At 46.5% G+C, this 23,483-nt stretch overlaps 1 protein-coding gene across 1 annotated transcript in view; it reads right to left on the reverse strand.

Annotated features, from left to right (window-relative positions):
* Window positions 1-23,483, reverse strand: part of ADCY3 (adenylate cyclase 3) — an 83,322-nt gene that overhangs the window by 58,404 nt on the left and 1,435 nt on the right. Inside the window, exons 3-4 of the mRNA XM_010840563.1 lie at window positions 19,758-19,769; window positions 10,392-10,422 (exon numbers count right to left, since the gene is read on the reverse strand). Coding sequence (XP_010838865.1) covers window positions 10,392-10,422; window positions 19,758-19,769 — 43 coding nt within the window. The remainder of the gene's footprint in view (window positions 1-10,391; window positions 10,423-19,757; window positions 19,770-23,483) is intronic.

Consider the following 23,483-nt stretch of genomic DNA (forward strand, 5'->3'; position numbering starts at 1 on the left):
AAATAAGCAGGGTGACAATATACAGCCTTGATGTACTCCTTTTCCTATTTGGAAGCAGTCTGTTGTTCCATGTCCAGTTCTAACTGTTGCTTCCTGAGCTGCATATAGGTTTCTCAAGAGGCAGGTCAGGTGGTCTGGTATTCCCATCTCTTTCAGAATTTTCCAGTTTATTGTGATCCACACAGTCAAAGGCTTTGGCATAGTTCATAAAGCAGAAATGGATGTTTTTCTGGAAATTTCTTGCCTTTTCCATGATCCAGCGGATGTTGGCAATTTGATCTCTGGTTCCTCTGCCTTTTCTAAAACCAGCTTGAACATCTGGAAGTTCATGGTTCACGTATTGCTGAAGCCTGGCTTGGAGAATTTTGCTGTAGTAAATATAAAAACAAAGACAATATCCTGGAAGCTTCCTGGTTCTTTAAACCAAACTGTGAACATTGCAATTGCTTTACATCAACTCCCTCTGCTTACTGCCTGTTTTTCTTCTGTCCATTTATTCTCTTGCCTAACAATCTTCTGATCCTTCTCACCCTGAGTTACAGAGTCACCATCAAACACTGGCCTGGGAGGAACCTGCCAGGCCACGGCCCAGTCCTCTCCGTGCACCATCTGAGTCACACAACACACAAAGACTTTCAAATTCCACAACTCAAATTTAAAGTCCTGGCAAGCTATCACCATTCCTAACTTTCTTCAGCCTGAACTGTCTTGAATTAGCACCATCTGAGTAGGCTCCCAACCCTGGCAGCACCTGAAACTCACCTGGGGGCCATGCCCGGGCAGCATCCCAGAACAGTGAAATCTGAAGCCCAGATGTGGGCATCGTTCAAAAGCTGCCAGGTACAGCCTGGGAACAATGGGAACACCCAAGCTGGTCGCAGTCTCCCCCGCCAGCCCCAGGCTGAAGGTCCCATTTCTGCCAGCCAAGGGTTAGGACCACAGTTCACTCAACTGTGTACCCAAGATAACAGCACCCAGTGCCAAGTAATCCTCAGTAAGCCTTTGTTGGCTGACTGTTCTCCCTGTTGTTGGTGCTCCTTTCCACGTCTCCAGTGGGTCATTCATTCCATCTGGTCTTTCTGGGTCTTCCTCATTGTCCTCCTCCTGCCATCATCTAGCCCAAACCATCACCTCCCCCAGGACTGGGCACAGATTTGTTTTCCTGACCCTTCTCTGGTCTTGCTAATCTACCCTCTGTTGAGTTCAGTTCAGTTCAGTCGCTCAGCTGTGTCCGACTCTTTGTGACCCCATGAACCGCTGCACGCCAGGCCTCCCTGTCCATCACCAACTCCCAGAGTCCACCCAAACCCATGTCCATTGAGTCGGTGATGCCATCCAACCATCTCATCCTCTGTCGTCCCCTTTTCCTCCTGCCCTCAATCTTTCCCAGCATCAGGGTCTTTTCAAATGAGTCAGTTCTTCGCATCACGTGGCCAAAGTATTGGAGCTTCAGTCTCAGCCTCAATCCTTCCAATGAATATTCAGGACTGATTTCCTTTAGGATGGACTGGTTGGATCTCCTTGCAGTCCAAGGGACTCTCAAGAGTCTTCTCCAACACCACAGTTCAAAAGCATCAGTTCTTCAGTGCTCAGTTTTCTACCCTCTGGGATCATGTTAAAATTCCACAATTACCTTTTTGAAAGTTCCATCTCCTGCTCAAAACACTTCAAGTGCTGCCAATTTTCCTCATTCTGGTACGCAAGATCCTACATAATTCTGTCCCCTAGGACCTTTTCTAAATATCTCCCACAGTCCCCGGATGTAAACCACCTGGTTTAGCCAAGTTGATGTCCCCAGTGTTGTCACCCGGCAGGTGCTCCTGAACCTCAGCACGTGTCACAGCCCACATCTGAGGACCCTCAAACTTTTCCACCAAAGTACGTGTGGAGGAAGCTTCACCTCTTTCCCTGCTGGGGCATGCAGCTTCTGCATTCTATCCCATAAAAACCCATGTTTGTATTACTATTTTTAAGTGTTTTAAATGTTTGCCTTTGAGTAAAACACATGAGCCTGTCTGTTACATTACACGCTCCACTTGGGCAGGGACAAGACCTGTTCCAAGGACCCTATGTGGCCCCCACTGGACAAACACCTAGCACATAGGAGGCGCTCAATGACTACTGAGTGAAGGAAGGAATCAATGGGGGATGGAGGGGGGAGGGAGAGACGGAAAGGAGGGAGGGAGGAAAGGGTGCAGGGCAGGAGGATGGAAACAGATGTTACAGTCCCCTTAGTTATCCCCAGTACACCAGGCCAGCACACCCTTGCATCCATCCCTATGTGAGTAGCGCCCTACCTGAACTGGCCCCTCCATCACCTTCCTCCCTTCCTTCAAAATCTAGCTGACCTCCACCCCTCCACAGAGCCTTCCGGGATGGCCCCACCCCTGAGCAATCACACTCTCCTTGTGTTTCTTCTCTAGCTTCTTAGAGAGGAAATAAGGGCAAGATAAGTCATTCAGAGGGGAAAAAAAAAAAGTTTAACTATGCAGGCATACTCTGATCTCATTTTCAGAGTAGAAATGAAATGGCGCAGGAGCAGAAACACCAAAATGTCAACAGCGCTCATCATGCAGGGGAGGGAGATTTAGGATGACTTCTGTTTTTTTCCTTTTCACCGCCTCATCTTTCTGCAGTGACTCTCTCTGGGCAGAGACAATAAAGACAAGGGGCACTATGGGAAGTTTCGGCTGCTCCCTCCACTCGCTTGAAACACCCTAACCACCACCAGACCGGGACCCTTAGAAACAGAGACTCGTCTGCAGGGAAACTCCCTCTTGCACTAGGAAGGACCTCAAGAAACACCCGGTGGCGGGGAGCCCCACCCAGAACCGCCCCTGTGCACATACCTGTTTCTACGGGATGTGCCTCGCCCCCCACCAGATTTCTCAAAGGGCCATCTGGGAAGATAAACCTTCCAAGGGTCTTCAAACAAGACCTGGGCACAGCATCGGATGGCCTCGCCCTCGGCCATCCTGCTCTGCTCCATGAAATGCAGGAACACACAGGCTTGCATCCACCAGGAGTGAAGGAGAGCCCCGCCCCAGACTCTAGGGGTCAAGCCGATCGTCTATCATTTAGCATTCAGTGCCAACACGTGCAGAAGAGGCACCATCTCCTGAACTGGAGCTGGCTCTGGTTATCCCCACAGAGCCATCATCGCCTCGTACTGACAAGCCTTCCCTGGATAAAGGCGAGGGTGCATCCAGCTGGCAAGGTGGCTGCCATGAATCCTGAGTGGTCCCACTCCAGGTCATCACCACTGGAAGGGAGATCCTCTCGTCAACTGCAAAGTCTCTTACAGATGATGCCAGGCGGCTCACTGGGTCTAAGTTCCCCTCTGGACCTGGTTTTCGTCCTCTGCTCTCAAATGCTTTGTCCACTTGTGAGTGCCTCCACTGTCCTTGCCCTCAAAGATCGGCCACCCAGCCAGCAGGGGCTTTCTCACCCTGGGAACACATGTATCCCAGGCTCCCAGGAGAGCTCTCAACCCATCCCCTGACTTTCTGAGAAGCTTCGATTTCTTAAAATAGTTCCCTTTGGTTTCTGCTGAATTTCCCCACTTATCAGCCGTATGCTTTTGATGAGATCTTCTCTTCTAACCTGAGTGGAGGATTAAAGCCCATCACCAGCATGGCCAGTGGTCTGCCCCATGGGCATCCGAGTCCCTCCCAGCTCACACTCGGTGTCACACTTCTTGTGACATCCTTTCTCTGGAGGCCCCCAGGACTATCGGTCCCAACCCCTCTCAAATCTATTAACACACACACCCCATCTCTCTATAAGGGAAACACTCAAGGACAGAAAAACACAGCAGTTAGAGACTGGGCTTGAATGGGGTGTGGCCTTGGGAGGTGTCATCACTGCTCTAAGCTTGCTCCCTCCTCTATGAAATGAGAGTAACAGGACTCCTACCTCAGGGTGGGTTAGGGAACTCATGAAAACGATGTGTGTAAAGCACCTGGGCTCTCTACTTGTGGTGCACGGGCTCAGCAGTTGCAGCACACGGGCTTAGTCGCTCCTGGGCATGTGGGATCTTAGCTCCCTGACCAGGGATTGAACTCATGTCCCCTGCATTGCAAGGCATATTCTTAACTCCTGAACCACCAAGGAAGTCCCACAGATCATTCATTTTAGATCTTCTTTATTATCACTAGCATTTAGTGCTATGAATTTCCCTCTTGGCACTGCTTTGTCTGCATTCCAAAAAATTGGTATGCTGTGTTTTCACATTAATTCAACACATTTTCTAATGTTACTTGTGATTTGTCTACCCATTTATGTATGTGTTGCTTAATTTTCCAGATATAATTTGGAATTTTCAAGATTATATTTATTTCTACCTCAATCCATTATTTTTGTCAGATAACATTACACTTTGCATGATTTTAGTAACTTTTTAATGTACTGAATCTTATATGGTAGCCCAAACTGTGTGTCTTCATGAACATTTCAGTGCATCTGAAAAATATTATACTCTCCAGTCATTGGGTAGAGGGTTCTGTAAATATCACTTTGGTCTGGCTGGTTGTTAAGTTCTATTAATGCATACTTTTAATTTGTCATGTGTTCTATATTCTTTATACTTCTAATTTGTCTATTTCTTTTACCAATAACTGAAAGAGGTGTGTTGCAATCTTCAAATATAATTACAAATTTGTCAATTCCTTTAAGTTCTATTGTTTTTTGTCTATTTGTTTTAGGGTCTTAATGTCTTTTTGATGAATTGACTTGTTTATCAGTATGAAATGTTCCTCTTTATTCCTGATAATTTTCCTTATTCTAAAATCTGCACTGTCTGTTACTAACATAGCCATCTTAGCTCTCTTTTGATTAGTGTTTATATGGAATAGCTTTTTCCATCCTTTTAAATCTGTGTCTTTATAATAAAAATGGGTCTCTTTATGACAGCTTATAGTTGGTTCTTACTTTGTTATCCATCCAATAATACCTGCCTATTAAATACAGTCATTATATCACATACATTTAATATTATTTTCAGTATTGTTGAATCTAAAACTATCTTTTGTCATCTACTGGTCTTATTTGTTCTTTGTTACTTTTCCCCTCTTCTCCTGCCATCTTTTGATTTTGTCTATCATTCTACTCTATCTCCATTATCGGCTTGTGTGCCACACCTCTTTGTTATGTTTTCTAATGGTTGCTCTGAGATTTACAATATAGGCATACCTCAGAGATGTTATGGGTTTGGTCCCGATCACTGCAATGAAAGAGAATATTGAAATAAAGCAAGTCACACAAATTTTTCCAAACACATAAAACTTACGTTTACACTATATTGTAGTTTACTAACTGCAATAGCTTGTCTAAAAAAACAACATGGTGTGCTAAGTCACTTTAGTCGTGTCCAACTCTTTGCGACCCCATGGACTGTAGCCCACCAGGCTCCTCTGTCCATGGGATTCTCCAGGCAAGCATACTGGCATGGGTTGCCATTTCCTACTCCAGGGGATCTTCCAGACCCAGAGACTGAACCCAGGTCTCTTTCATCTCCTGTATTGGCAGGCAGGTTCTTTACCACTAGGACCACACCCTAATTAAAAACAGACTTTATTGCTAATGACCTGAGCCTTCAGCAAATCATAATCTTTTTTCTGGTGCTTCAAAATATTGGAAAAGTTACCAAAATGTGACCCAGAGACACAAGTCAGCAAATGCTGTCAGGAAAATAGTGCCAACAGAATTGCTCTATGTAGGGTTGCCACAAACCTTCAATTTATGAAAATCACAATGTCTAAGAAGTGCAATAAAGCACAGCACAATAAAATGAGGTATGCCTATAGGCATCTTTAATTTAGCGTAATTCATTTCATGGATATTTAATTTCCAAATACATGGGTTTTTAAAAGCATCTTAGATATTAATTTCTCATTTTGATATCAATTTCTCATTTAAATGCTTTCTTCTCTGCAATGATTCTGTGTTTTTCAATCTTCTAACCTTATTGTGGCTTCACTGGCTGAGTCAAAGATCTTGGTAAATGTCACATTGCACTTGAAAATATATGGGTTATTTTCAAACATCTTTTGATATTGATTTCTAACATAATTCCACAGTGATAAGAGAACAGACTCTGTATGATATCAATACCTTTAGATCATGAAATTTTTGCACCTTGTTTTATGTCCCTGGATATGTTCCAGTTCTCCTGGTTTATAGTCTATGAGAACTTGAATAGAATTTGTATTCTGCTGTTGTGTGAAAATTGTATAAATCTTAATTATGTTGAATTAGTTTATAGTGCTTTTAAAGTTTATATATCCTTCTACTTTTCTGTCCATCCTATTGATTTTTGAGAGTTTGATATTGAAATTCCAACTAAAAATCTTAATTTACTTAAGAAACTGTAATATATAGAACTATATGTAACTTTGTTCTGCATTTTTCAAGTCTCCTTATAAATGTGTTACCATACTTCCATAATTTAAATTTTTTTAAAAGAAAAAAATACAGTCTACATCAAATATTATTACTTTACATGTAGTGTTAGAAAATTATAACAGTATATTTTCATTTCTTCCTTTCCATCCTTTGGGCTATTGTTGTCATACATCATACATCTACGTTATAAACAGTACACTGTTTGTTTTTGCTTTATACAGTCTTTTAAAGAGACTAAAAATGAGAAAAAATAACTTCCATAGGCCTCTTTATTCTTTTTGTACAGTCCAAATTTTTATCTAGTATCAATTTTCTACTGCCTGAAAAACTTTGATTAATGCTTTGTGGTATAGGTCTGCTGGTCATGAATTCTCTCAACTTTAGTTTTTCTATTAAAAAAAAAAGTCTTCACCTTCTTTTTTTGAAGGATATTTTTTGAGTATAGAATTCTAGTTTGATCTATCTTTCAGTTCTATTGTTTTCTGCCTTTAATAACTTCTGGCCAGACATCTACTATCATTGTTATCTTTGTTCCTCTATGTCTTTCTTTCTGGTTGTTTTTATGAGTTTCCCCTTAACTACTAGGATTAACTAACTTGATTGTGATGTGCTTTGGTATGATTCTATTTTTGCTCTTTATATTTATTTGACTTATTTTGAGCTTCCTGGAACTGTGAATTTATAGTTTTCATTGAATTTGAAATTTTTTCACTATTAGAAAAATACTATTTATGTCTTCTCTCTGCTCTTCTTCTGGGATTCTATTGCTTCCCACTGCCTACAAAATGTAGTGAAAGCAATTTCAAATAGCTTTCTGGGTCACCCATTTGAGATCCCAAACTACCTTCCAGACTCATCTGTCTCATACACCCAATTCTGCAGTCAAAGTTGTGTGTGTGTGGCCAGACCACTGCCCACCAGCAACTGTCTCTGCCCCCTACCAATCCAGGGCTCAAAATATATCTCTCCCCTCAAGGCACAGTTCAGTACGGCCTCCTCTAAGAGACCTTTCCCAACTAAGGCAGAATGATGCCTTTTCTCTGTACTCTCACAGGCCGTCTGTCATAGTGACTCCCTAAGAGCTTGAGGGCATACTCTCAGTCAATGTGGGATGAGTCCCACCCTCAGCCCCCAAAGAAAGAAAGGCTCTGGACTCAGTGATGGGAGTTAAGAGTGACATTATGTCAAAATGCACCTAAGCGAGACTTTCCAGAGAGAGAAGTTGAGCACACAGTATTTTAGGAAGAAGTGAGTCAGGCAGCATCTCTCCATTTTCCAAAGGGAAAAATGAGACACACAGCAGATTAAGTCAATTATCCTGAGCCAGAGGAAATATCCTCCAAGGATCTTCACTCTCAGACCAGTCTCTCAATGTAGCCGCTCAAGAGTTGGAAAAAATCCCATTCCAGCTTCCAACTTCCTTCTTATAAAGTCAAGGGTGCAGGAGGAGGCAATCATGTTCCAGGAAACCACTCAGCTCTTGGATCCAGGTCTCTGAGGAGAGAATCCTTGCCAAGGCCCCAAGAAAGCAAACAGAATTCCCCAAATTAGAAGAACTAAAGCAAAATGAATCAAGCAACCAAAAGCGGCTCACCAGCAAAAGACATGAAGCCTGAGGCCATCCCAATTTTTCACTGGAAATTCTTTCAGGGGCCCAGAACGCCACAGCATCCCGTCAAACACGCCCACACCAGGTGACCTGCCCCCCTTTCATCTCCGCCTCCCATTCTCATCATTCTCCCCACACAACCACAGGCCCAACAGTCTCCTCTCTAAACAAACTCCTCCTAACGCCCCACTGGCCCTCACTCGCTTTTCATTCCGTTACTGCAATGTCACCTGCCTCCAACACCACCAACCATTCCCACCCACAGCCCTTTGAAGCTGCCATCTCCACAGTAAGTTCCTGAATCAGAGCCACACAAACTACTCATGAACTCCTTTTTGTTTCCTGTTCCCATCGCGGGTCTGTGCCCCATCACGTGGTGGCCACGGTGGAGCACAGTGCTGGCCTGGGGGCCTGGAGGCCGAGGCTACAGACAGAGGCACTGAGACTGTCTCTCTGTGGGGCCTCAGGCAAGTCACTTCCCCTCTGGGCCCCCGCATCCTCTCTGGAAACACTCAGTAATAACTCAGAGGCCACCCCTCCTGGCAGAAGCAGTGTGGGCACAGGGGAGCGCAAACACAGGAATGAGATCCTCTTAGGTGCAAATCCCAACTCCTCCCGATTTGTAAATACCACTCAAGCGAAATGCAGTGTGCCACCTTCCAACAGGGAAACTTTGGGGTTGTACTAGTGACAGATAAGCATGTAATCATAGTAACACTTGCATCTGAACGGGGTTTTGTGGTTTACAAAGTGTGTCCACTCATCCTCTCATTACAGCCTTCACCACAACCCTGGAGGAGCTGGGACATCATCATCACCAGCATGGCAAACGCACAAGTCAAGTACTATTCCAGGAGCTTTATTATATCATTCAGAGCTTTAGTAATGAAGGCACAGAGCGGACTAAGCAACCTGACCAAGCTCTCGGAGCTGGAAGAGACAGAACCAGACATGGAACCCTGGCATCTGGCCCCACGTCTGGCTCCTGCTTACTGGGTTCCTGTCCTCTATTCTCCTCACTCACTGAGGAGAAGACCAAGCTCAACGACATCAAGTGGCTTTCCCGAGACCCACAGCAGGGCAGAGTTTCAACTCAACTCTTGTTCACTGACAAGACAACGATGAAACAGACAAAATCAGAAACACAAGGGATGTCAGCACTTGGCGGGTATGTGGATACTATGACTCTCCATCAGCTCAAGGAGTGGCCACAGGTGCCCACGAGAGGCCACCAGCACGGACCCCACTGGGGGGTGCTCCTGGCTGAAGGAGGGAAGGGCTACAGATCACCAAGGACATGTGACCACCTCCAGGCAGGGCACCAGCTACTACAAAGGAACGTGTAGATATTAGCACTGAGAGGTTTGCTTCATTGATTTGCATAAACTTACATAAATAACCTCTCAGTCTCAAATGTGTATATATCACACACACGTGCAAATTCAAAGAAAACTGTCTGGATGTATGCATACCACACACTTGGCAATTGTTGCCTATGGTGAGGGGAGCAGCAGAGGAAAGGGGGGCTTCATTTTTATGTTTATATTTCTGCCTGAGTTGAACCTGCCGGCCAATACAAGAGATGTAACAGACATGGGTTCGATCCTTGGGTTGGGAAGATCCCCTGGAGGAGGAAATGGCAAACCACTCCAGTATTCTTGCCTGGAGACTCCCTGGGACAGAGGAGACTGGCAGGCTACAGTCTGTAGGGTCGCAAGTGTCAGACATGACTGAAGCAACTTAACACGCATGCATGAAATATTAATATTTCTTACAATAAGAACAACACATGGTATAGAAGAAAAAATTAATTATCACCTCTATCTGTAAAAAGGGACCTAATGTTAACAGCAGGTATTCTTGAAGGATAATACTATGGATAGTATTTCCCCATACTATTTAGTATTTTCCAGGCAAAAGCAGAGACATTACTTTGCCAACAGAGGTCCGTCTAGTCAAAGCTATGGTTTTTCCAGTAGTCATGTATGGATGTGAGAGCTAGACTATAAAGAAAGCTAGGCACCAAAGAATTGATGCTTTTGAACTGTGATGTTGGAAAAGACTCTTGAGAGTCCCTTGGACTGCAAGGAGATCCAACCAGTCCATCCTAAAGGAAATCAGTCCTGAATATTCATTGGAAAGACTGATGCTGAAGCTGAAATTCCAATACTTTGGCCACCTGATGTGAAGAACTGATTCATGTAAAAAGACCCTGACACTGGGAAAGTTTGAAGGCAGGAGGAGAAGGGGATGACAGAGGATGAGATGGTTGGATGGCATCACCGACTTAATGGAAATGGGTTTTGAGTAAACTCTGGGAGTTGGTGATGGATAGGGAGGCCTGACATGCTGCAGTCCATGGGGTTGCAAAGAGTTGGACATGACTGAGCAACTGAACTGACTGAACTGAACTGAGGCTTTCCCCAGTGAGCACATTTGTTACTTTTATATTAAACAGAACCATATGAAATGAAATTGCCATTGCTTGCATGTTGAAAATGGTTGGATATTGGTTATTTCATATGATTCAACTTACTCATAATTCATGCAACAACATTCAACAATGCTGGAGGGATTGCTCTGTGCCGGGCCCATATTCAGACAATGATTATTTTTTTAAGAAAATAAATAAACCAAGCTCACTTGTAGGCAGGACCTGAGGGTACTGTGTCTGTGTCCCCAGGAACCTGTGCAAACATGTGTCCAGAACCATACATGTTGGCCGAGTGAAGAGATAAATTAGCAGACAGAAGGACAACAGATGCCCATCAATAGGCACACACATGCAATTAGACTTCCTAAGCAGACAGCATCTCTGTAGGAAAGGAAGAGGGCAGACAGAGAAGAGGATGGGTCAGACTCTGGGTAACTTGATAAGCGTGCTGGTCTTTATTGCTCTGGCAGGGCAACAGGAACACAGAAACTGTGGGGAAGGGAAAGGCATAAGGGGCATGCAGGCTGCAGAGGGACATGGCCCAGGTCAGAGGACAGCCCAGGGAGGCAAACACACCTCCAGCCCCAGGCTGCAGTTTCAGTGAATGGTCCCTGGGACCAACTCCTCTGCTGCCCCCACTCCCTTAAATAGCACATCCTGCCAGGTCAGGGACATTCTGTCAGTCTCTGGGGAGCTATCCTACCACCTAAGCAGTAGTGGGTTTCTCTAGATTACCTTCCATTTTCACGTAGACACTAATTCTTTCATTAAGACCTCATTGGAAAAGAGCCTGATGCTGGGAAAGATTCAGGGCAGGAGGAGAAGGGGGGTGACAGAGGATGAGATGGTTGGATGGCATCATCGACTCAGTGGACATGAGTTTGAGCAAACCGGGAGATCTAAATTTCCATGAGTGGAGACCACCCTCCCCACCAAACCTCAAATTCCAGCTGCGGTCTTTACACCTCTAGCATTTGTGTCCTGCAACAAGGCAGGATGGGCAGGGTTCTGAGAGCAGGCAGGGGAAAATGTGTCTAAGACGGGAAAAGGCACCACGTCTCAGTTTGCAGCCAAAGAAAGTGCGAGGATGATGTAAGGCCCAGAAACCACGTCACCTGAGGGCTTCATGAAAAAGTGCAATGGGTTAGGCTGAAGAGGAGACTGAAAGAGAGCAAGATGGCTGAATCCAAATACCGGGAAGGCGACTGGGTAGAGAATGAAAGGTAGACGTGAGTTCCTTCCCCTGGATAAACCAGAAGCAGGACCAGATGCTTAGAGGGGCAGGATGGGGCTCCAGCAGGAGGGCCAGGAACACAGGATGGCACTAAAGTCCTCCAAACCCATGTTCCGGATTAGTCAAGTCCACCCACTCCCACAAAACCTGCCAACCTTATGTGCACAGCTGGCAGGACCTCTCTAGAACTTTTCTGCACATCTGCTCCAGTTTCTGCTGGTGGTGGTAGTTTAGTTGCTAAGTCGTGTCCGACTCTTGCGACCCCATGGACTGTAGCCTGCCAGGCTAAATCCGCCAGACTCCCCTGTCCATGGGATTTTCCAAGCAAGAACACTAGAGTGGATTGCCATTTCCTTCTCCAGGGGATCTTCCCAACCCAGGAATCAAACCCAGGTCTCCTGCATTACAGGCAGGTTCTTTACTGACTAAGCTATGAGGGAAGCCCATAATGTAATTAAGAACCTAAACAAATAAAATATCAGTATGAACAACAGACAGTTGTTATTTCTAAGAAAAGTAAAATGAGAATTTTGGAAATTTCTGAATAAATGTGAGTAACTAACAGAAACTGCTGCTGAATTAGAAGTGGGCAAGACAACAGTAAAATTTAGCCAAAATGAAAGTCATAAAGATCTAAGATTCAGTCCCTAGATTATTTTCAAGTGACTTTTAACCCTCTCTCCACTTTAAGGAAACTAGAAATTACAGAGGTCACATCTTACCTACAGAAGGTCACAAGGAACACCAAAAAGGACACCCAGAGGCGATGATCTTTCCTTTCCACAAAAGACGAGTAGCTGGATGTTTTCAGCTGAAATAAGCTACTTTAAATGCATATAAATGTTTATATTTACGTGCAGCTTTTTTGTGATTGCTGGATTCTACTGACTTTTAAAAATCTACTTTGTGGAGTTAAAGTTTGCATACAGTAAAAAGCACCGATGTAAAATGTATATTCCCTAGCCATCCATGTAGTGATTAGGACTCTGTGCTTTCACTGCAGGAGCCCCGAGTTCCATTCCTGGTCAGGTAACTAAGATCTCGCAAGCCATGTGGCACAGCCAAATAATAATAATATAATGTTACTTTGATGAGTGTTGACGAATTCACACAACTGTGTGACTACATCCACAGTCACCACAGGGAAAGCCTCCATCACCCCCAGAATGTTCTTTTGCGCCCCATCCAACCCCCTTCTTGCCCCACAGTATCTAGGGCATTATGGCTCTTACTCACACAAAATGCATCAAGGTCATCTGGTGATCACCAATGCTTACCACCATCTAGCTTTCATTTTTACTCCCTTTTTTTCACATACAGTAAAATTCTCTTTGTTCTGACACACAGCTGTATGCCCACTGTCAAATAATTTAACTTTTGGCATCAACTGACCAAGCACCTATGTCGATCTCTCCAGGTTAAAGGACTGTCCCTGCTTTTGGACCTGACACCAGCCATGCTCCATCTTCACTCTCTGATTCTGGGCACTTTGTTATCTCTGTAAATTGAACTGCAAGCTCCATGATCTCTTCTACCCCTAAATCCAGCGATGAGTGTTGTGAGGCGGGCATGAAAATGAACAAAATGAAGCCACCCAGGAGCAGTGGGCACCCACAGCTCCCTTATTCGCAATAATGGAAGTAAACAAGCTTCACATTGAAATCTCAAGCATTCAACTAAAAGGAAGAACACATTTGACATTCCTCCAGTCTAAATCATTCCAGAGACTTCCTTCACGGTGTCTCTCACCTGCTGCTACTCTTAATTGATCCTCCAAAAAGAGGGAATAAAGAAAAAAGATATTAAGTGAAAGGCCATGGCCGTGATGCAAACAAACAGCCTTGCATCAAAAGTACAGAATTCTTGGGACTACCCTGGTGGTCTAGTGACTATGACTGCACTCCCAATGCATTGGGCCCAGGCTCGATCCCTGGTCAAGGAACTAGACCCCACATGCCACAATTAAAGACCCTTATGCCACAGCTAAGGCTGGCACAGCCAAACAAATACATTTATTTATTTTTTTTTTACAAAGTACAGAATTTTTTGTCCTCATAGGGAACTTCATCTGCAAAGTATGCATTTCATTTCTTAGACAACAACAAGAAAAATGGTGGCTCAGCTAAAGTAACCATCCTACGTAGGACCCTTTACTGACATAAAGGGGCAACGTCCCAGATCTGTCCCAGAGACAGGCCATGTAACAACTGCGGCCCCAGTTTAGGGAAGGGGGGACTCCTCTGTTTTCCAGAGTGCTTGATGCAGCACAATGAAAGGTGAGCTGTAATCACGTGTAGGAGTTTAGAAAACAGAGAGCTGACGAGTGAGAAATTGTGGCACTTTTCTTGCAATCTGGGGGAGGCTGCGTCTAGCTGACAGCATCGCCCATTACTGGGAAACGGGCCCCGGGGGGTAGCAGGGGGACTCCCAGCCCCAGCCTGGGAGGATGATCCACTTCAGCACCTGGCAATGCTCCTTGCTCAGATTCCCCTTCAGGAAGTGACTGATCTGGTTTCTTAGGAATTGGTAGTAAACTTGTACCAGACAGGGTGTTACCATCCTTCGAGAATGGTAAGGTCCACCTACCATCAGCAGGTTGGTGACTTAGCCTTGGGTTTATTGGTCAGTCTCTTAAGAATGTGGCCCATGGGGATCAATTCCCCACTGCCCAGCCCCCTTGGGTGAAAAACTCAGCCTTCTGGGGGCTCCAGGGGCAGCCCTGAGCCCATCCCTGGCCTGGGCAGGCAGCTCCCAGCCTTACACTGCCAGCTCTGACTCAGCTGGCCCCATTTCATGGGGACCAGTCCTCAAAGGACATGGGAGCAACAACCCACAACCACGGAATCTTGCAAGCGTTCAAATCCAGTCTGCACACACTGGGATTTCGAATGGGGTAAAGCGTGGTATGGGATTTCTTCTGAAACGTGTCCTTTTCTTTTATGTTTACAGCTTGTTTACAGCAAAGAAAGGGCTCTTGAAGAGAGGAACAGGAAAAGGTTTCATCATTATTCAAAGCAAACTTCTTAGGAACCACAAAGAGGAATTCTGCTGGAAGCAACGGCTGAAAATGTAATCCGAGGAAGGAAGACACATCAGACACAAAACAGCCAGGAGGGGAAAGGAGAGAGGCACCAGGCCTGCTGGTATTACATATACATAATAATAATAATAATCATAATAATAATAAAATGAGATGATAAATAAATAAAATTAATAAAGTAAGAGTAACCAAATGTCCTACAGAAAAGGAACAGTTGAATTAATTATGGTACATTTAGCCGACATCATATTATGCAGCCATTAAAAATGATGACTGTAAACACTAATTTAAAACAGAAAAAAGTCTGTGCTATAAAGCTGACTAAGTAGAGAGTAATGCATACAGCTTTGTAAAAATTTCTAGAAAGGAAGGACGAGAAAGACACACACAAAAAATTCATTATTATAGGATTGCAATAAATTTCTCTCATTTCCAAAGTTTCTGCAATATTAGATGGCATTTTATAATTAAAAACACTCCTTAAAATAATCCTTTCACAAGGAGGGGGAAAGAGCCAGTTGGTTACACAGAAGAGTGATGAGGAAAATGATGATGAATAAACCTGGTCTGATTCATTCATAGATCAAAGATCAGAGATGGTCTGTCAAGATTAGGTTCAATAAAGAAATAAACAGCTAGCATTCTCAAGGTGCTTTACAATTTATAAAGTGCCCTTACAGACCTATCCCCCATCCCCAACAGGTGACAAACACTACCGTGAGCAGTCCCCCACCTGACATCCCAGCCCTACTTCACCATGGCTTGTCTAAAGCTTCCCCAATGCAAAAGAACACTGGGCATGGGTGTTCCATGTGGGGGACTGTCCCCCAACAAGGCTGCTTCCTAGTGTTTGGTCCTAAGCCCTCTTCCTTTCTGATTCTACACACTGTCCTTAGGCAACCCCTCATCCTCCCTATGGTTTTGGGTACCACTTAAAGGCTGATGATCCCCAAATCTAGAGCCCATGACCTCTCTTCTAAGCGCCAGATCTTAAGCCCAGGGCCTGGTATACAGAAGGTGTTCAATAACGATCCACTGAATAATCTGATAGTTCCACCTGGATATCCCACAGGCACTTGAGCCTGAACTCATCTTCTCCATCCTCTGATTCCATCTTGGTGAGTGGCCTTCATGGTATCATGCCTGGACTACTTTAATAGCCTCCTAAACAGTTTCAACCTTACTCAAGTCCACCAGAAGGATTCTATTAAATACAAATCAGATCCTGTCTGTCTCCGTCTTCAATGAAGCCTCATCATTAGAGGAAAAAGCCAAAATTCCTTCCATGAAGCCTCATCATTAGAGGAATAAAGCCCAAATTCCTTAGCCCTTCCACTGCTTAGCTTCTCCATACCTGTATCTCTAGCTCCTGCCACCCACTCCTGCTCCTGTCACACAGAATTCTCACCAATCCAAAGCAAGTTAGAATCTCCTATGACTCTGATCAGAAAGCCCTGTTCCCGCTGCTCCCCCTGGTAAACTCCTACTTATCCTTCAAAACCCAGCTCAACAGTGAGCTCTTAGGAAGCCTTTCTCTGTTTCCTGAGGCAGGGTCTCTTTCACTAACAGACTTATACCACAACCTGGGAGCTCCCTGATGCCAAGGGATGACTTTCACTCATTCTTTGTATACTCCTGCCTAGAATGATGCTTGGTAAGTGACACAGGAAATATAGTTTCTCTTCAGACTAGAGGAACTAGCAGGAAGGTGGGCTGGGATGGTGAGAGCTCCAACTCTGCTCATTCATTCTTCTACACGATCTTATGCAAATCATTTTTGCCCAAGGTCAAGATTAGATCTGGGCCAACAGGATATCAATGACTCATTTTCTGGGCCCCTAAAACCCTTTTCTATTGCTGCTTTTTCCCTAGACAAGAAAAAAAAAATTATTAACAAGTAGTAAGGAAGTACAGACTAGCACTCCTGAAGAGTTATAAGTCTTGCTTTAAAAATGTCATTTTCAAATCACTTAAATTAACATCAGAACGTTTCCCTAGCCTGGATCTAACCAAATATTTACCAAACTCTCAGAGTTGATGAGGAATGAAATAAAGATAAAAGCAAAGCAGGAATGTATTTATTCAACACACATGTATAGAGGGAGAGTCAGGACCAAGGCACCACAAGGGGCTGTACTAATGGCCTTACTCTCCCTGGGGTAAATGACAATCTGCTAAGAGAGACAAACTGGACGTGTTTCTGATGGATGCGCACAAGCAAATTTCCACCTCCTGAGAAAGGAATACAAACCAGGCTGCCCATCTAGCTGATATGTGGAGAGAAAGGGCCAGGATTGGTGCTGGGGTCGTGACTGGAGGCAGTGTGCCCTCCTCCACCCCGGACAGTGCCCTGGACAGGGCGAGTATGTGTGTTTGAAAAAGAGAACAAATTCTTCTTCAGAACATAAGGCAAATCCCAGGCAGACGAACCATGAGCTATCATCTTTTCATATGCAAGGCAGTTTTTAACTTTGAGTATCTTAGAAATGATGTGTTGGGTCTCATAGAGAATCAATACCTTCAAAAAGTTATATACAGTATCTGCAGAAGACTGGTTCCAGGGACTGTCACGAATAACAAGGCCATATATTAACATAAAGTGGCACAGTACAACGAAGACAGTCTGCTCTCCGTATGTGTAAGTTTCACATCCACGGATACAGAGAAATAACTATACTGCAGACCACACTTCTAACTTCTGAAGCATCCTAAGGTACCCCACCCAGACTCATGGCTCTCTTCATCTCTTTCCCCCAACATCCCTCATGCACCCCCTGGTTTAGTAAAAAGCCTCAGAAGACGGCGGCCCTCCATTCCTTCCTTCCTCATATGTACATATCACTCTCACATCAAGGGGTAGAACCAATTTCCCCTTTTCCTGCACCTGGGTTACCCCTTGTGACTTGCTTTGACCAATAGTGATGGGTCTAGCCTTTAAAATCTCTGATAACTACCATCATGCTGTGAAGAAGCCCAAGCTAACCACTTGGAAGGGTCACTTAGAGAAGCTCCAAGGCTCCAGGCATGTGTGTAAGACCTTGTTAGGCTCTGCCAGCATAGCTGTCAGCTGAACGCTGCTGCTGAAAGAAACAGTCCAGGCAGCCAAGTGAGTGGCCTTGTCCAGTGCATGGGAAGCAGGGCAGCACCCAGCTGAGCACAGAGAATCATGAGATTAAATAAACTGTTACTGTTTTAAGGCACTAAGTTTGAGGTTATGTTATATAACCACGGATAACTGAAACACAGAGTAAATGAAGGGATGGTGGTGGGGGTTAGTCGCAAAGTCATGTCTGATTCTTGTGACCTCATGGACTATGGCCTGCCAGGCTCCTCTGTCCATGGGATTCTCCAGGCTGGAATGGGTTGCCATTTCCTTCTCCAGGGGATCCTCCAGACCCAGGAATTGAACTCAGGTCTCCTGCATTGCAGGCAGATTCTTTACTGACATGTATAGTAAGGCCACTGAGAAACAGGCAACCCCACATTAGTGAACTTTCTAGAGAGCCAAAATGTAATCCTTATTCATCCAAACTTGTTCTTATCCATTTCTGATAAAAAATGTTTTTAGAATGCAGTATTAGACTTTACACTAAATGTAACCTAATGTTTTCTTGAAGTGGGGGTCATGATTATAGACATGGGTTATATAAGGTCCTGTAATAGAACAATGCCTCCTCCAGCCAGGAAGGTGTATACAGACTATCGGCTGCAACGCCCAGACAGCTCGGCCTCTCCATAAGCAGCAATATGTCTGCCCCCAGAAACACCTCCTCATCCTCTGCATTGCTCCTTCTGATACTTGTGGGTGAAGAAACTGAGGACCCCATCCTGTTGGAACTGTATCTCAACAGATTCTCGGGGAAGATCTAAGGGGTTCTTTTATGATGGCAGAAGAGAAGGAACTCTGGAATTCCACTGGCCAGGTTCATATCCTGCTCCTCCGCTTGCTATGTAGCCCTGGATGAGCCATTTCACTCACATATTTCAGTGTCCTCATCTGTAACACAAAAATACGATCTGCCTCTTGCTGGAATATGCTCAACTGAAACACTGCAAGAGCTCAGTAAACGTGAATACCCTGTCCATCCCCCAGGTTCACTGGGTCTGTACCTGGGGGTTATCTTTGAGTTCAAAATCTGAGTGTCGGTCAGGATGGTACCCACGGAAGTAGATCACGAGTGCATGTGTTCATGAGGGCACAGGTCGGAGAGGGGTGGCCAAGTGTTTATTCAGGGTTGGAGGACCCAACTGGGGCTTCCCAGGTGGCTCAGGGGTAAAAAAACCCACCTGCTGATGCAGGAGACTCAGGTTGGATCCCTTAGAGGAGGAAATGGCAACCCACTCCAGTATTCTTGCCTGGGAAATCCCATGGACAGAGGAGCCTGGCAGGCTACAGTCCATGGGGTTGCAAAGAGTCAGACATGACTGAGCATCTTCACTTTCTTTCTTTAAGGATAGGAAAAGGCCCCAGAAAAATGCAGCCAGGGGAAGGGACTGAGAGGAAACTTTCTGCAAAGCTGTTACATGTTCAATAACTAACCATTCTTTTCCCCAGGCAGTTGGGTTCAGTGGCCTCCCGGTCCCCTCCTATGTGTTTCCTTGGTATTCCAGTTCCTACATGATGCCTGAATAGACACTTGTGGAGGATGAGCCATCTGTCCCACTTGGGATGGGGGCAGAGCCCAGGGCCAATGGGACAAGAGACCTACTCCCAGTCTGTCTGTCTGTCTGTCACTCACACATACCTGTCTGTCACTCACACACACGCACACACGCACGCGCACACACACACACACACACACACACACCTCTCGACTGCTGCAAGGAGCCAAGAGCTGGGTTGCTGTTGCCCACTCCCAGTCTGTCTGTCTGTCACTCACACACACACAGATACCTGTCTGTCTGACACACACACAAACCTACACACACACACACATAGACACACACACCTATCTCTGAGGCTGCAAGCCCCAGGCTATGTCCCTTCACATCCCCATCCAGCTCCTGTTCCTGCTCCCTGCACTCACTTCTCATGAACTCCTGGCCACGCCTCCACCAGGAACATTCTGTCACAGGCTTCTCCCCTCTTTACATCCAATTCCCAGGGGGAAACAGAGGGGTGCTCCCTGTGATATTTTAGGGCCTCCCGCCTCTTGGCCCTGTTCTTCAACGCTGCTTATAGCAAAGGCATCAGGGGACAGCCAAGGATGCAGGAAAGAGGTCGCAGAGAAAAAGAGGCCTTCAGGGATGCCCCCTGCCCCTCACCCTTCATCCCCTCCCAACCAGTGATCCCTCCCTAGTTACCAGTCCTCCTCCCTTCTCTCATCCTCCCAAGCCTCACTTTTCTCATCTGTAAAATGGAGCCAGTAACACCCAAGATCAGTTGAGATGATGCGTGTGAACCTGAGTTCCAGCCTATACACAGGACATCTGCAGCATGAGCTCCCTCCAGCCTCCCAGAGCCAAATGCGCATTCACTAGGTGGATGATCTGCTATGTAATTTGTAGGTGTGAAAGGAATCACACATCCACGGCTCCATCATGCTCTAATTTGTGAATAAAGGTCTTAACAGGCTATTAATTCCATGAGAGAGTTTTGCTCCTGAATAGCCTCTTTGCTAGGAAATAAAGCTGTAAAATATTTCTCAGGGGTTCCTCACCCCTAATTTGCCAGACTCATTTTTTAAGGACCCTCTCAGAAGCTAACAGATGTCTGCGGCCACATGTGAGGGCCTTGGGAGCAGCCACTGGCCACAGGAATGTTCCCCATCTTGGCTGCATCTTCTTCCTGCCCCATCTTCCCCTTCGTTCTCACCCATCAGCAGCTGCCTGGCCCTGCCCTTGACCCCTTCTCTGCTTCGTCAGCTCACAGATGGGGCAGTAAAAGGCAAGCTGGGCCAGGACCCAGGCAAGGGGAGGGATGTGGGGAAAGCCAGTTTGCTTCTCCCTCCCCAGCCCCACACTGTGCTCTCCTTCACCACAGCCTCTGACATCATTATCTGACTCTCTTCAGTCCCAGACCTGCAAGCTGCAAGGCCCATACTTGTTGCTCAGTCAAAGCCACTCACCCACTAATAAATGAAGCCCCAGTGTCACCCCATCCCACAGCCCCTGACTCCACCTGCTCTTCCTGCCGGATCCCCAACCAGCCTGCCTCCATGAGAAGAGCCAGGCAGGGTAGGCTGGGTGGCTTGCCTCTGATACTTCAGGCTACTCCAAGGCCCCATGTCCTTCTATCTCCTCCCACCCCAGACTCAAGTACGGGTTTGTGGGGATGAAGGGCCAGAGGAAGCACACTCAGGCATTGGGAACATTCCTTTGGTGCTGCTGGCACTCACAAAGCCCCAGAAACCCAGTATCTACTTCTAACTGCGAAACTGAGTTCACCCCCCACCAACCCAGGAGAGAGTCCCTGGCTGGAGCCAACAGGTCATGGCAGAAGACAAAGCAAAAGGAGTCTGTGGGCAGGAGAAAGTGACGCAAGGAAGCGCCCGGTGTTACTCGGACTGTCGGGGGGAAGGGGGTCTGGCTGCCTGGTCCTCATATCCCTGTCCTCCAGCCCTGCCCTCTTCTATGCTGGCACCCCATCCCGGGGGGCTTCAGGGGCCCAGGGGAGCATCAGGCAGGTGAGCTTCATCCCAAGGCTGTTAGGGGGAGGTGTCCAGGTGTTCTCCCCACAGCAGCAGGGGGCCGCAGGGGGCCCCTTCAGGGCTCCATCGTGCTCCTAGAAACTGAATGCAGGGCCCCTATGACTTAAGACTTTGGTGGGTGGGCCTGGGAATGCAGGCACCTTTTCAAAAAGTCATATTAGTCCCAAACAAGTGACTCAGAAAGTTCTGGAACACAGCCCACTGAAGGCTGGGGCCTCCTGCATTCTATCTCAGGCTCCCAAACAGACCTTGGGAGCCCCGTCTCTCTCCCCTTCTAGTCCCAAAGCTGTATCCAAGGCACTACTTCCATGTCAAGGTCATGCTCTCCTGGGATGCTAACAACTGCTATTCTTGATTTACTTATTTTCTCTCTTTTTTTTTTTTTCCTGTTTCCTAATCTTTTGGAGTTTCTGTTTCTTAGCGCCCCAAAGACATCAGCAATCAAGTATTCACCCTCTGGGCTCCAATGTGGAGAATGTCTGATTTGCCTCCTTCATAGGCAGCGAAGCATACTGGAAATTCATGGAGTCCAGGGACCCCGGCAAAGAGGAAAGAGCTAGAAGTGACTGGTTAGATAAAGGAAAGGGTTCAGAGTTTGATCCCAGGCCCCAAGGGCTGCTATGCCCACTGATCTGCCCGCAAGCTGTGCTTTTCACTGATTCCCAAAAGGAATGCCTCTCACCATTCTTGCCCAGATAGCTTCCAGCAGGACCGTCAGCTGGCAAGGGCACAACTTGAAGTTCGCCAACTTGGAAGTCATTAGGGGTATGGCAGGCTGTCACCCTTTTATGAACAGGGCCTTGGGAGGAAAAGGGACCTTCTAGTGTGCCTGCATGAATCCATGCACACCAGCCCAGGGCTGGGCCCCTGCAGAATCAAGGCACAAAGCTTCTGTGAGATGACTGCATGAGCCAGAATGGGAAAACAGGAAGAATCTTGGTCCAAGAACCGGGGGAAAAGTTAAAACAGAGGAAAAAACCTGTGTTTTCCTCTAACCAAGAGGGAGGCAACGGGGCGGCCCCACAGGGTGCTTGCATCGACCACCAGCACTGCTGTGCCCTTGGAGACTCAGCCCCACATCCCAGGAGATTCTGGCTGAGATGGGGGTGGTGGTGTGACATAGAAGGAAGAGTCCTGAAATGGGAATCTGGACACGGACATTGCAGCTACCCACTGCCATACCTAGCTGTGTGGACTGAGAGAGGTCACTCTCCATCTCTGGGCTCATACACAAAATGAGGAAAAAGTAGCGAGTAGGATACACAGCTGTGGAATTCATAGACTCTCAGCCCTACGGAACCCCCATCGCCCCATAGGTGACCCAGCTCAGAAGGCCAGGCATCATATCTCCGCAGCCCCTCAGCACCTACCCAGGGTCTTGGCATCCAGTGGGGAGCACAGACTATTAAGTTGAAGCCAAACTTCCGCCCCTTCCAGCAGAAGGCTTCCTCCAGAACCAGCAGACCCTCCCTCACTGTGGCTGGCTACCCTGTCCCCGTCTGCATCCCCGCACCACGGCTCCCGGGGGGAGACCACCACTCCATCATCTGAGCGCTCAAGCACCCTGAGCTCTCAGCAGCAGAAGTGGGATCTGTGACAACCACACAGTCCTTCACATCTTGTTCTTTGAGGTCACCCACAACCTTTCATCTTGATAACAGCAGCGTTAGGCAGGCAAACACTGTCCCCACTGGGCAGAGGCACACTGAGTCCACACAGTCAGCCTCTTGCTGAAGCCACTCAATGCCAAGTTAAGAGGCCAGAAGCCAGGGGAGCCCTCTTTCCCCACAAGAGTCCTTCCCGGCAGGGGTCAGTGACAAAGACAAGACTGCCTCACTTGAGATCAGGCCCAGGCCCTTCCGGCCACCCACTCAGGCTGGGCGTGGGTTGACAGAGTGGCCAATGTCCGGAAATCCTCTGATCCCTTAAGCCACAGACCAGTGCTCCTGCGAAGCCAGGGGTTGAGAGAGAGGTGGTCCTTCCTACACACGTAGATGAGACCCCCAGACCACCCACCGTGCGAAACAGGTACCCTCAGCTGAGAGCCGCTGGGGAGGGAAGTCACTGGCCGGGTCAAAAGGCGGGACTCACCTCCCTCAGCAACTGCACTCCCT

The sequence above is a fragment of the Bison bison genome, unplaced genomic scaffold, assembly GCF_000754665.1.
Source record: "Bison bison bison isolate TAMUID 2011002044 unplaced genomic scaffold, Bison_UMD1.0 scf7180017864145, whole genome shotgun sequence".
NCBI lineage: Eukaryota > Metazoa > Chordata > Mammalia > Artiodactyla > Bovidae > Bison > Bison bison.